Source organism: Melozone crissalis, unplaced genomic scaffold (assembly GCF_028551555.1).
Source record: "Melozone crissalis strain CALT ecotype California unplaced genomic scaffold, PUWL_Pcris_2 ptg000007l_1, whole genome shotgun sequence".
In the NCBI taxonomy this organism is placed as follows: Eukaryota; Metazoa; Chordata; class Aves; order Passeriformes; family Passerellidae; genus Melozone; species Melozone crissalis.
The window spans coordinates 9040785-9054954 of NW_026535785.1; the positions used below are offsets into that span (position 1 = coordinate 9040785).

The following is a 14170-nucleotide window of genomic DNA, read 5'->3' on the forward strand; positions in this document are numbered from 1 at the left end:
TTTTTTGCTTGCAGCAATTTGTGATGAAAAAATAAATTGTTGCTGTTTATAAACACATAAGAGTGCAACATAGAGAGCCTAGACCCAGTTTTTGGAAACCTGTATTCAAATAGGGATTGGCTTTTGTTTATGTCAATGTACATGAAATACTGAACTATTATCAGAACGAAAATTCTAATATTTGGGGGTTTTCTTACACAAGCCATGGTACCAAAAGTTTTTGATTTGGTTAAAAACCACAAATGGAGTACAAAGCCTCTCACTGATCCTTATTGACAATCCGTATTCTTAATAGCTAATAATGTCTTTTGTTGAAGACTTGTGACTAGAAAATACATATAATTTGGGCATCTGATGTACTTTGTCAATGTTAGAAAAGAAGTTCAGGATTTAGTTAGTGAAACCCATTCCAAACTGTGACTAAATCATAAAATCTGAAATTCAGTATTTTGGACATTTTCAGATCTTTCTAGGTTTGGGTCTACAGACTTGGATCTCTGGCAAAAAATTTTGGTTCTTGATAATTCACAAATTAGAAAATCCCACTTTCCAGTTTAGAAAGAGCACAGCCAGATACTCCCAAGAGTTAAGCATGAACAGCCACTAGGTCTTGGAAAAGCAAATGCAGACTTTCTGCTTTTCATGATTTATAGACTTACAACCCCAGGCTTCCTGTTCTCTCTCCCATCAGTTAATTTATGTAAACTGTGTTAATAACGCAAAAAAGCTTTGCGCTCCCCAGTGTCCCAGGCATGTTTGTCTTGTTTATTCCTCTTCATATCTCTCTTTACTAATTCTTTTGCAAGCAAGAGAGCAGAGTAGCCATACCTTTCACTGCAATTCTTTCAGTTTTATTATACTGACATTTAGACATTTGATTGTCTTTTGATTGCCAGACAAACACACAACGAGCACAAGCTGGTTTCCAACAGCGATGCTCATTGTACTGTACTCATGTTATGAGGCTTAGAATTTATGCACTTTCTTACAGAGATTTCCGTAAAGAAAGAAATTAAAATATCATGAAAATCACTTCAAATTTTGAGTCTTGAAATTATACTTGAGTTCTACCTCCAAAAGTCCCTCATTGTTTCAGACACATCCATCAATTTAACATAATATTCAGGCTACAAATCCTATAAAGATTATATCTATAGCCCATTAGGTTATATCAGGAAAGCTAAATCCGAATATTGCCTCTGTTGCGGTCTAAAGAAATGCGAAAATAATGTAACTTTATAACTTGCCACATATACAGAGTCAATACTTACAGCTTCAAAAAGGCTCTTACCTTGAGAAACAAGGCTCCCTTGGAAGCCAAGGAGTCCATTCCTCTTCCATTGGGGTAACAGTGATAGGCAGCATCCATAACAGGATAGCGGCTGGCAAAAAGAAGACCACTGTTCACAAACTTAAAGCTACAGCAGCTGTGGCAGCTGTAGACCCCAACATCATAGACGATGTATTCAAAATAGTGATGGAGCTGCTCTTTCAATTTCTCTGCAGCTCTTTTGTCAAACACTTCCTGCAAGCACAGAAAGTCCAGGTTGGCAGGGAAGAAAGCAGAGATCTCATGATCAAAGGTCTCATCTGTGTGTTTCTTTTTCCGCACTGAAGTCTTCTTCATGATTGAAGCTTTGTAGAGGAGCTTGTTGTTGACAGTGCTTTGGTCCACTGTACCATCTCCAACACGGACTTTGACTAGGGACTCTCGTGAGGCAGAGCAGCTGTCTAGACTCCCAGAATCTCCTTCCTTCTGTTTGTGGTTTGGTGTTTTTGACACCTCTGCATCACCTTCCAGTGAGGGCTCTGCTGGGCCGCTGGCATGAGCCTGGCCGTTGACGGTGTCTGCTTCTGTGTCTGACATGTGGCCGTTCTCCTCTCCGTTGATACGGACAATGCAAGTGTTTTCTTCTCCCTCGTGTGGCTCTCCACTCCCACCTTTATCTTCTCTGTTCTCCTCGCCGTTGTTTGAGCCACAGTTGTCTCCTTTGTACTCCATTGATGTTGTCCTTTTGATGCCAGCATTCACAGTGCGGTTATCTCCAGCCTGGGGGGAGACCAGGCTGCTGAAACTCGCTGCACTGATAGATGTGTTGGTAGGAGAATCTATGTATATTTTGATCTGTGGCCTGCTCGCCCCATTTCGGATCCTCCGGCCAATCTCCTTAGCCCTGGCCTGTGTGTTGAAAACGTTATTAAATCTTGCCAGAGAATCGGGCAGCAGGCAAACGTTGGCGCTGCCAAAGCAGAAGCTTTTCCCACTCCCTGCTGCCTTCCATTCAGTGAGCAGTGTGGCTCCATTGGTGTGGTTCTTGTCTTTCAGCCTGGAGTAGATGTAGGGCCTTCTGGCTGACTGCAGAGGGGACCAGAGCAAGAAGCCAATCAGAGCGAAAGGAAGAGAGGCCACCAGGAGTGCCAGGTAGATGGGAGTGGTGATAATGATGCAGAGTGCGTGGAAATAGCATGGGTCATCTGCTCTTTGACGTTTTTCATAGGTGGTTGGAACAAAAGAGCCCACGAGCCTGTCTGCTAGCCAGTAACATGGGAAAATCAGGCCCCAGGAAAAAGAATGCAGAACTGACAGAAAGCTGTTGGGAAATGGAGAAGTGTATAAAACCATTGCAACTCAGTTATGACAACACTTCAGGGCCTACTACATGATGTCACTGTGTCAAGCATCCATAAAAACACTGGGAGAGGGATGGGGAGAAAAGGTCTGGTCAGGAGATTGTTGGGTTTCTTTCCAGTGAGAGTCAATAACAAAACTTTAAGAGCGCCATTTCACTGTGTTGGAGTAAAAATGAAACAAGGCCACTGTTTTTGTCTGGCTTTTTGGCATCTGTATTTGTCAAAGGATGTCATTGTTCACTGGGGGCTGCCATAATGAAACTCTCCAGAGGCAAAACAGAAACCTGCAGAAACAAAAGACAAAACCATATTGAAAGTTTAGGTAACACTTATAGGAAGTTTAAAGCAGATTGAATTTTTCTCACAACAATTAAAAACTTATTATATTTATTGTATTTAGATGGAAATTGAAAAGGTTGGATCAAGGGAGGATTTGGGAGTTTTTTGTTTTGTTTCAGTTATTAGCTCAGCATAACTTCACCAATCTTATGCAACATGTTTGAGTTCAAAGAAATAAGGGACAAGTCAAGTGCCAAATAACAAATGCTTGGCATTTACTCAGTGCCAAAGGCATTTTGGGATGTTGATAATAGGGGGGAGCCTGGCAGATTTGTTTTTCTGGATGATTTTTAGGATCCTTGAGTAAAAATGCTCAAAAGCAACTCTGGCATCCACGCATCAGATAGGAAAAAATTAACCTAAAACCTATCCAATTATGTAATTACCATTAGAAAAGAAAAATCTCTAAAGAAGTTATTCTGTTCTACTGGGTGCTTAAAATGCTTTATAAAAGCCCTATTTACATAATCACTCAGCAGACCAGAAAGATTCCTGTTTACAGCAGTGCCAAGGATAAACAGAATGTTGTGTTTGGGATCTGTGAAGTGAGGACAGACTGCAAGCCCTATATTCCAACTTTCAGGCTGACAGCCTTCCTGGTGAAAGGTGTAGCAGTGCTGTAGAATATAAGGTCAATTTGACTTCTACTATTTTAAAATAACAGACCAGAAGAAAGTGCAAAAGCTCAACGGATCCATAAAAAAATTGCCTAATTAGGTCTTCAATAGGTGTTTCCTTGAGCATATGATGACAGAATGTTACAACTCCCTGGGGAACATGAAACCAAGGGACAGTTTTGTAGATAAAGCAGTCAATGCCTGCTTGGTGATGTGCTGAAGTGGAAAAAAAAAAAGAATCAATTCAATACAACTCTTGCCAGTTCTATTACGGACTGCAGTATCGATAATCTACAAGATAAATCTACAAGATAAAGCTGTCCAGCAAACCATGAAACACCCAACTAAACAGCTTTACAAAAGCCATTATCCAGATTGTGGAGACACACTGTGTAAAAGGAATTCATGCTTACTGCAGATCCAACATGCTATTGTGTATTTGTAAAAATGGAAGAAAAATAATTCCAATCACAAATCCTTCCATGGGATAAGATTGCACAGCCCATGTCATGAAGCAGATTGGTTTGGACTGAGGTTTGTTTTAACAACTTCTAGCAAGAACGTGATTCTCTGTAAACACTAAAGGCTGTATGATGGTTCAAGGCCACACTTATGACTCCTACACTTCCTCTGCCTTAAAAAGGGAGAGTATCTTCCAAAATCAGGAGGGTTTTTGACCAGGTGCCAGCTGCATTTCCCACTAGCAGCCTGCTGAAGTGAGGCAATAAGGGTTTGAGTACACACTTGTATTCCATGCATTTTATTCCATGCATTCTAATAGAATTCCCACAACTCATGACACAGAAGCACAAAAACCCTGGTACCACAGCAAGCTTTAAAATATAATAGCTGGAAAAAGGGAAGAGGATATAAAGGGAAGAGCTGGATGTCCTTTAAATTTTTGCATATTACAGACAGAAGACATAGACATGTCAAGGTCCTAATTAAAAACCCTCTTCTAGCAAGGAAATTATTATCCTGACTTACTAAACTTCCAGATGAAAGCAATCACAAAACTTGCCAAAGCTCTGTCACAGACTCACTGGCACACACACAAACAGGAACTAAGTTTCCTACTCCTTGCTAGAAAATCCTGTGCGCTCTGGTGCCTCAAAGCCACCCCAAAAAAGAGAATTAAGAGGGTCATGGGAGACAGATTTTATCTCAACAAGATCTTAAGGGGTGAGGGAAGGCACCGTGTGAGTCAACAGGAACTTGGAAAACATGACGTCAGTCACATCTCTCCTAATGCAGCGGTTTAGATGGAGCCTAAAGCTAAAGTGCCTAATTCCTTGTGATGAAGGGTATTACTTGGTAATCCAATGCTTTATTCATAGGGGTTTGGGAGATTAAGGGAGAATTTAAGATATTGCAATGAAACAGATATTTTTGTATGCTACAAAGACGTAAACGGCAGCGTTGTTTGGTGGTTTTTATTACTCTATGAGTGTTTGAAGGCTAAAAATAGACTTTATTTAATTTTTTTTATGGTGGCAGTATGGAACATCTCAACTTTAGTGATAACAAGACATCAGGCAGGAAGGTTTCAAAGATTTTTATGATCATAATTATGCCCAGAAGTATAATGGAGACATCATAGATCAAAGGAGATGTTTCTAGCTCCAGCATTGCTTGCAAACTAAATAAAGGACAATACAAGTCAACAAGTGATAGGAGAAACAGAAGAAAAACAACAAATCTTACAGTAATCATGTTATGAGAACAGTCTAGAAATGGTCAGAAAAGTTTTAACTTCCTTTTGCTTAGAAACTAAAATACACTTTCAAATTCAGACAACTAAACTTTCTTCGAATGTGATAGCAATATCACCTATATACAGTAAAAATACAGTAAACTGTGTTTTTAAAACTATAAGTAAATCACTGGCACAACAGTTATTTATTTAAAAACAGAATAAAGCTACTGAAGTGGCAAACTGATTTGGAAAATTACCCTATGGGCAACTTCACATCATAATTTACATATATTCATTAAAACTAGTGTTTCTTGAATCCTGACAGTTGGTTTCCAGGGAAGATTGTAGCAATATTTATCTAAAAATGAATTCTAGAAAAGCAGTTTATTTAGGCTGTGGTTTTACCTTGATTTACTTATTGTCATTGTAATTTCAATCAAAGAAAACAGTTTTACAAAATTGTTCCCACTAGACCATGTGAAACCGCAAAAATTAGTGTTTGTAACTGAGCACAGGTGAAATGAAGATCTGAGGTAACTGAGGGAATTCTCACTCAGGCTCTCACGTCATTCAGGCTTATTAGACAAACCACAACTTAATTTTTGCTTTCCTCATTGTTCTCATCTGGTTTTCCTCCCAGACACACTTCATAAAATCTTCCTTCTTTTATTCAGTGTTGTTCCCCTGATTATTCTTATACATGCTTTTAATTAGAGTCTAGTTCAACAGCTAACTAACCTTCTGGAAAAGAAACCCACTCCAAAAGGCCAAAACCACGTGAACTGCTTTGCATGCTTGATTACATGGCTGTAATTACAGAGATGCAGCCATCTCGAGGGGTGAGCGGCTCTAATGAAGATGTTTCCTTGTTCCCCTGTGATCACTTCACAGCCTGATGTTCTAACTGAAATCCTCTCATCCTGGCTGGGACTCATTCCATGAAGGAGTTCACCATGCAGGCTAAGGGAATTTAAGTAGAACTTACTGGCTCACCTTAACTTCCACTTAAATCAGTAACAATTTACAGCTTAGGAAAGTCTTTGTAAAAACTTAGGGAAAACATGGATCCTCCTTGGTATGAGAAGCTGAATTTGGTGAGTCACTGCTACTGATGAATAAAGCAGAACCCATTTAAACTAAGGATTTGGCAGGAGGAGAAGGGTAGGAGGACAATGTTTTTGCAGACTTGCCTTTGCAACATTCATTTACCAGTTTCTGCCTAAACTCTCTCCCTCCTTTCTAGAGAAGGTCATCAAACACTGCCAGGCTGCTCTTTGTCCATAGGCAGCCAACAGGCAAGAATCAGCATAAACAAGATGCCTAACTTAATTGAGCTAACCTGTAAAAAATAAAATACTAAGAAGTGTGAATTTACAAGTCTCCCTGAATAGAAGAGATGTCAGCAATTAAGCACATGTCTAAAAACCCCAAAGCACCCCCACAAGTCCAGGGAGCTGCTCAAGCCTCAGGGAGTAGATTTGTGACGATGCAATCTGTGTTTGAAGCAAGGAGGTGCTAAATTTTCTTAAGGAGTCCTTGGACTCTCAGTGGTGCCTCTGAATGTCTCCAAAGCTGTACTCTGAAGGAGATTTGGTGCTGTTATTAACCACAGGTGAACGGAGCTGGAGCAGGGCTGGAGCCCATTGGGCACTCAGCACTGGAGCTGGATCAGCAGTGCCCAGGGTACCTGTGGGCACCAGTGTGAGTGGAAGTCATCCCCTCCATCTGACAAAAGATTGGCTGCAGCTGCAGAGAAACTGGGCTGGCCTGGTGCCCTGTGTACCTCCTCACCCCAAATGGGAGCTTTTCTCTCAAAGTGCTGAAAAGTTGTTTGTGATCACACTGTACAACTTGCTCTGAGTTTTACAGTTACGTGGGCCATGGCAGCAGATTCTCATTTCCAAAAGCAAATCATCTGAGTTTGGTAGTCCCAGATCATATTCCTAGGCCAAAACCCATACCCACACACCTTCTGCTACCTAAATAAATTGGGTTTAAACTTAATTAAAAAAATATAAATTCAATTATGTTAATGTATGGAAACACAAGTTAAAAAAAGATCTTACAATTATAACCCATTGAAAAGCACTAAAAGAATGTCAGTTTGGTCCCTTTTTTCTTTCAAAATGGATGAAAAATTGAAGCTGAATGCATTATTGCAGAAAACAATCAGCTTTCATATTCCTGCAAGCAACGCTGAGTCTACCCTGACACAAGAGATTGTACTTGCTCAAACCCTACATGCAGAGTTATAAATGCAGAAGGGACACATCACATCTCTCAAGCCTAGGAGAGGTTTATTCTTTACTCCACACATACAAACTGCACTCCAACAATGAATGCTGTGTTTACACACCAGCTTCACTAATTGCTCCCTGGAGACCTGACCCAAACCCAGAAAACTTCACCAGTGCAGCTCCAAATTCTGAAATACACCTCCAAAGCTTTGTGCACTCTGTGAGTGCACCAGTACCAGCCTGTGAACATCAGATAAATAATCAAATACAAACCATGGGGGAACTTTTTACGAGGGCATTTTGTTCTACTTCACTGGAGGGCATGAAGACTCATCTGAAAATCTGGACTCCACAAACTTTCTTCAATTATTTTTATTTCAGTGGAAATAGAAGCAGACTGACAGTTTCTGTTGTATTTTAGAGGGGCCAATGCCACGAATGCCTCTAAAAATATCATGGTTATGCAAACTAAGTAACAGCAACCAATGCCAGTTCTGATCTGCAAGGACATTACTTTAAAACACAAATTTGACTGCATTGTTAAAGTAGCTACTTCAGAATTAATAAAAAAAATCCTAATCAGCAGAACTGTCTCTTCTTGTACAGGGGACAATTACATATTTCCAAATTATCAATTCCTATTTATGGCCTTGGGAACTGGTAAGAAGTAGGATCAATATCATATTGATAGATGAAAATAACTGCAAATACAGAGAGCTCTAGGTTTTCAGAAAAGCTTTGCTATCAGGCAAGATTTAGACAAAAAAAAAGTTAATCTGACCACTTGGTGATCTCACTCAGCACCTGGAAAGCTAAACACTCTGTTTTGAGACCTTATTTGGTGAACTTCAGTAGTGAGACAACTGCAGCCCACAAAAGTATGAATCTGTGACACTAAGCTATGTTTATACAATAGAAACAGAATGGGCTTTATTTACAAAATCACCTTTTAGTGTGCTTGAGCCTCATATTTTACAGGAGCTGGAGTAATTCAATAATGGCTAAATAAATCTGATCCTTGTAGATGGTTTGTTTAACAAAACCCAGTGAGATGGAACAATATTGGCTTTAGGTGCACAAGACAGAAGTGGAGATAAAATTTTCCCTACTCATCTTTCACCATCTAAATCCTACAGAGGTCTGACTACAGCCATGCCTTGCCCATAAATTAGCAGGGGCACAGGCTCCCTGTAAAATGAAAAGCTGTACTTTCTCAAGCATCACTTTGAGCCTCCAGGCTTCTGGTTACTCCATGACAGCTCAATAGAAGTATAAAGTAATCATTTTTCCCCAGAGTGGATATTTTTATACTGTTGAAATTGTTCTTAAAGGTGCCAAAGAAAAGTTACCTTAACCTGCAGTAAATCCAAGACAAATTCCTGCCAAAAAATATCTGTTCCTCTATAAAAAAATGCTTACCTACAATTCTTAAAATACTTTATAAAGGAAATTAAAATACAATGTGACTGAATTAAAACACAGCTACTCTTATAAAGAAAATTAAAGTACATTTATTCATTTTCTACTTATGGAAAATTGGAAAACAGAGCCTTTTTAACTTGGACAAGTTTTCATGCAAACCCCAAAACTAGGCTCCTTAACTCCCAGTTTCCAGCTCTGCTGACAAAGGCATATTTCCCCAGGACCCTGAGATCTAATTGTATGGTGGTAATCACAAAAACCCAGCATTGCTCAAAACTCAACACATAAATACCAAGTCCTTCCCCCAAAACTTGCTTCCATGTCAAGCCACTCTGACAAAAATGCAAGAATTCAAGCTCAAGCTTTTTACAAATTGCTCCAAGATAGGCAGAGTACTTTTGTTGCATATTTTCATACACCCAAACAGACATCTATTAAAACTCTCATTACAAAAAAAAACCAAAAAAAGACCCACCAGCATAAAAACCAACCCAGAGCACTTGACACTTTCAGCTTTTCAAAAGTTATAGGAAATTCAAGCAAAATTATTACATTTACTTATTTGTAAATTCATGTCACTGCAATACACTGGTAGACTAAAGTGTGCCCATCCTCTCATATTTTCTTCTTACAGAGTAACACATAAAAGAAGACAGAAAACAATATCTGATTTTTTAAATTATCCCATCCAATCACTTAACACTCTGCAAGAACACTTGTTGCCATCTTCACATAAAGCATAGCTAAATTTAGCTCAGATATTACAAAGCTACTAATCTCTCAAATACTCAAGAATGAATTATTTAAAACCACAAGATTCACGTGGTGACTTGTCTTAAAACCACCCCTAAGGAAGCAGAGAGAATTTGCTGTGCAGGTTTATTCCAGGAAGCCTCATGGCCTGTTCTTCACTGGCTCCTCCACAGTAACACCCTCATCCTTGCTAGGTTGGGCAGCTCTGGGGGAACAGGGATATCTAAAATGACCCATATCAAGAATCTTTTGGCTCACTTCACATTCTGTTGCTACACATCTGTACAGACACCCCTGCAGAGGGCTGGGGCCAAGGGGCTGACTGCAGGTCTCAAACACCGACGGCCACGGAGCCAACAAGGATCATTGGCAAGGACATGCTGGGGGAAACAGTGGGATGGGGCTGGAGAAGGGGCCACAGGGGAGCTAGGGCAGGACTTTTCTGGGACAAATGTCCTTGTTCTGGGTCCTGGGAATAAGCACAGCATAACAGAGCCATGGGGTTGAGGTCAGGAAGCAGACATGGACCGAAGGCCAGCTCAGCAGGGGGAAAACAAGACCCGCTCTGAGCCCCAAAGGGCTCTGACCCTTTTCCAGACATGCCAAGAAGAATGAACTGCACACTGTAACAGCTTGCATAGAAAGAGAGAAAATTACCTTGAGAGTAGGGAAAACTCATCCATTAAAACCTACCTCCACAAAGCCCCGGTGTGCACATCCCAGGCTGCTGGATCAATGCTGGAGCCAGCACTGCTGATCTTTCTGTCTCTCCCTCTCTCTTTCACTCTACCCTTTATTCAAAATCCACCCCTGTGTTTACATGGGGAGATAAGGGACTAACATACCAATTTCCATGCCAAGTGTATAATTTACCAATAAAACTGTCTTTTTGGAAGCCTCTGACATTTGCGGTTCCTTCTCAACCACGGGCACATACAAATCTGGGGTGCTTCCCTTCCCTTCCACAACCCTGCAATGTCTTTTGGAAATATGTTTGCCACCAAAATGGCATTCTTGAAAAAAATCTTCTTGACTCTCACAAGAATGCAAACCAGAAGGACTGCAATATGTTTCCCACTTGTCCTAAAACTCCCTTCACTTTTTATTAACCATTGCATTACGCAGAAAATGCTGATCCTTCCTCTTCGCCTTCTAAGACATCTGACAAACTGAGAATATGCTCAGTCTGTTCTTGATGCCTCACTGTTACAGCACAGGAAGCAATGTTCAGCCACAATGCAACCTTTGAAGTCTTGTGACATTGCCTGATAAGAACCAGGTTTCTGGCATTGTACATTAAATTGCCCAAGAGTCTCCCATATTTTCTGCTGGCAGAACAGATCCTGGCTCATGCCTCGACACTTTCAGCATTTCAAGTTCCAGGTTTCAGAAATTGCTACTCTTCAGACATCGCTGCTTTTTTGCATGAGTTGGGAAAGGACTTGGTAGAGAAAAGTGAACACAAAATTTGAGGTGGGATAGGGAGAGGAAGATCCTAATTTTGAGCCAGAAGCTTTTGTATCTCTATGGAAAAACAAGAATAAAGGCTAATCCCATTTTTTGTGTTATACAAAATGTACGTTTAATCCATAACACACCTGAAATATCAAAATTGTACTGCTGTTAATCAAAGTGGTCCATATATAGAAAAGAAACAGAAGAAGCTATGCTAAATACCCAACATTCTACCACTTCTAAACCAAGAGAGTAGCATAACCCAGTAACAGAATCTGGCAAACATCTAAAAGAACAAAAACAAGGAATGAGTGCAAATAAGCAGTTACTTTAGTGAGGTATGCATACAAAGTTCACCTCACTATTCTGTGGACTTTTAGTTCCTTAAAAATACAGCAAATGTTTGCAGTTTTTTCTGTTATTAAATGCATTTTTGAAGATCATGGCAATATACAGATATTTCATTTTGCACCCCATTTTTTATTTACTCTTGGAACTAGAATGAAATCAGAAAGTTTTCTATATCCAGAAGAAGCTAGTGGGACACAGTGTTTGCTTCCATCTAAAAATACCTTCTGCAGTGTTCTTACGTGGTCACCAACAAATGAAGCAACTAGAGGCTTCTCTTAGCCATCAGCAGAAAAAAAAATTGTTTAAATATTTAATATGCTTTTAAAAATCTCAGTACTGAGTCAAACTATTACTAGTTTTTTTATTGTGACCAAAAGTAAAATGTTTAATTGAAGCAGCTGCTCCTTAATAAATAACCAGAAGCTGAGAGCACGAACGCGTGGTATTTGCAGATTAGATTTTCATGCATGGCATTCCAGGCATGATCTTTTCATACACTTGAATATATGACAAGTTAAATAAGATCTCAGTCCAAGTAACAAAACTGTAGAGAATCAGAAGTGATGATTCCAAAATAGATCTGGGCCTACCTCCAGTATAAACAGCTTGATCTCAGTATTAGTTTTAGGATGCAAAGCAAACATCCTAGATCTTACTGCTGCTTTTACTCACTCAGGTAAGCTTTACTGTCACAATGGTTCAGCAAAAATATACTGGGGATATATACTGCTATTCCAGGGGGTAAAAAATGAAGTGCATTAAAATTTGGTCCAAATATGGTCAGAAAAAATTTAAATTGCCCTTTTTTTTTAAACCATACCTCTGATGCATATTCACAGTACAAAAAATCTATTTTTAAAAGGTCAGTTTTAGTAAACTCTGCACAAGTTATTACAGTGAGTTAAATAGGGATTTGGTTCTACAAGACCTGCATTGATGTATTTGTGAAGTTTGTTTCATTCTTTGGACTTACTGTGCAGTCCATTATTTACAAAGAACATCCTCAGGCATGTAAAATACCTGTGTAAATTTTTAGGTTCATGCAACTGCTAAACAGTACAGCATCCACACAGAACTGTCAATAGCAATGGCCAAACTGTAGAGACTTTTGCTAGATTTTCCAAACCAGCATAGTCTTGTCCTGCTATTAAATAAACTCATTTTGCCCTATGATTCACTTCAGAATTCAATTTTTAAGAGTCGTTTTGCAGAGCAGAAATACATTTCTAAAAATTCAATTGTCTTTAATAGAAAAGCAGGCTTTCATATATTGAATGCTGTGTTCTTGGAAGTGAAGCTCTTCAGCACTGAAATGAAAATCATATTTCAGTCTAAGTTTGCATTATCTCCTGCATGTCACAGAACAGTTGTCAAAGAAATGCCAAGGAAAAAGGTGCAAATTGTGAAAAGCAACATTTCTGATAGTGGTAATCTCTGTGGCTTTGGGTTAAATGATCCCCACTACTGAGCTGAAGTTGTCACATACCCAGAGCCAAGAGTCCATGTCTTGAATGGTTCTGATAAAACACAAATGTTTGGGGATTTGGGTTTTTGTAATTATCTTTAATAGCTATAATAGCATTTCTATTTCTGCTGGCTGCTCCTAGCCTGTGCTACACTTTTCAGGATATACATTTACTTGAGTATTGCAGGCAGAGATACCCTTTGTTTATTAACCATGGCTTTTACTCCTATATTGTCTTTAGTAGGACTGCTCCCAGAGATAAATTTGCATTTTTGCAATTTCCAAGGAATATTGGGAAAGTGTCAGAGAACTGTTAGACAGAATAATATTATTTGTACAATTCTGATTATTATGCACCCCAAATTTTGTAAGATTTGAAGTGATGTAGAAGGAACATACTGTTAATATCTTACATAATTCATCCTGATCACTTAAATAGATTCTTAAAACAGCATCCCCTGGATGCCAGCTTTTGAAGTGTTTAACAAGGTATACATAAAGAGGGTAATAATTATAATGGGGGTGTAATGAGCTTCACTATCAATGGGAGTCAAAGTACAGTAGATTTTTATCTCAGATAATTATTGTTATGTGCAGTAAATGCACCAGCAAAACTGAAGAAATAAAGCCTTTGGATTACCTCTAGTGAAGAGAATTCACAAAAGAGAACATTGATTTTTATTCTGACTTTGTTCTATGAATCTGACAGGTGTTAAGCTTCTAAATCAGGGGACTTGAGACCTTGTGTAAGTGAAATAAAACTATGTTGTACAGCAAACACAGCAGAACTTCCAATTCCACTGTGCCTTGGCTACAGGTGACAAGAAACCACTTACGTCTATGCAATTAAACAGCAAACCTTTTACACCAAAGGACAACAAGTTGCAATGTGATCAGCAGCCAGAAGTGCCTTGGCTGTGAGACGGGGATTGTGCTGTCCCAGAGACACCTGGGGAGCAGCACAATCCACCCTGCACAGCCACCCTGACATGAATCTCCTTCTCTAGGGAACAAGGGGCTTTCATTTACTAACCACACTCATTCACCCTCGGGCCCTACAGCAAAACCACCACAAAGTCCCTAAATATTGCTGCTGCTTTTGTAGGAAGGGTTATCAGGCTGGCCAGGGCTGAGCTCACTGAGCTGGCACAGAACACAGGTACCACCAGCTGGTTACTCTGCTCACTCTGCTTCAAAGGATTAT

At 39.5% G+C, this 14170-nt stretch overlaps 1 protein-coding gene across 2 annotated transcripts in view; it reads right to left on the minus strand.

Annotated features, from left to right (window-relative positions):
• The window catches only part of SMPD3 (sphingomyelin phosphodiesterase 3), a 103639-nt gene that overhangs the window by 32884 nt on the left and 56585 nt on the right, over positions 1-14170 (minus strand). For both annotated transcript variants that reach the window (XM_054296272.1, XM_054296273.1), the window contains exon 2: positions 1292-2915. In XM_054296272.1, coding sequence (XP_054152247.1) covers positions 1292-2623 — 1332 coding nt within the window. In that variant the 5' untranslated portion in view covers positions 2624-2915. The remainder of the gene's footprint in view (positions 1-1291; positions 2916-14170) is intronic.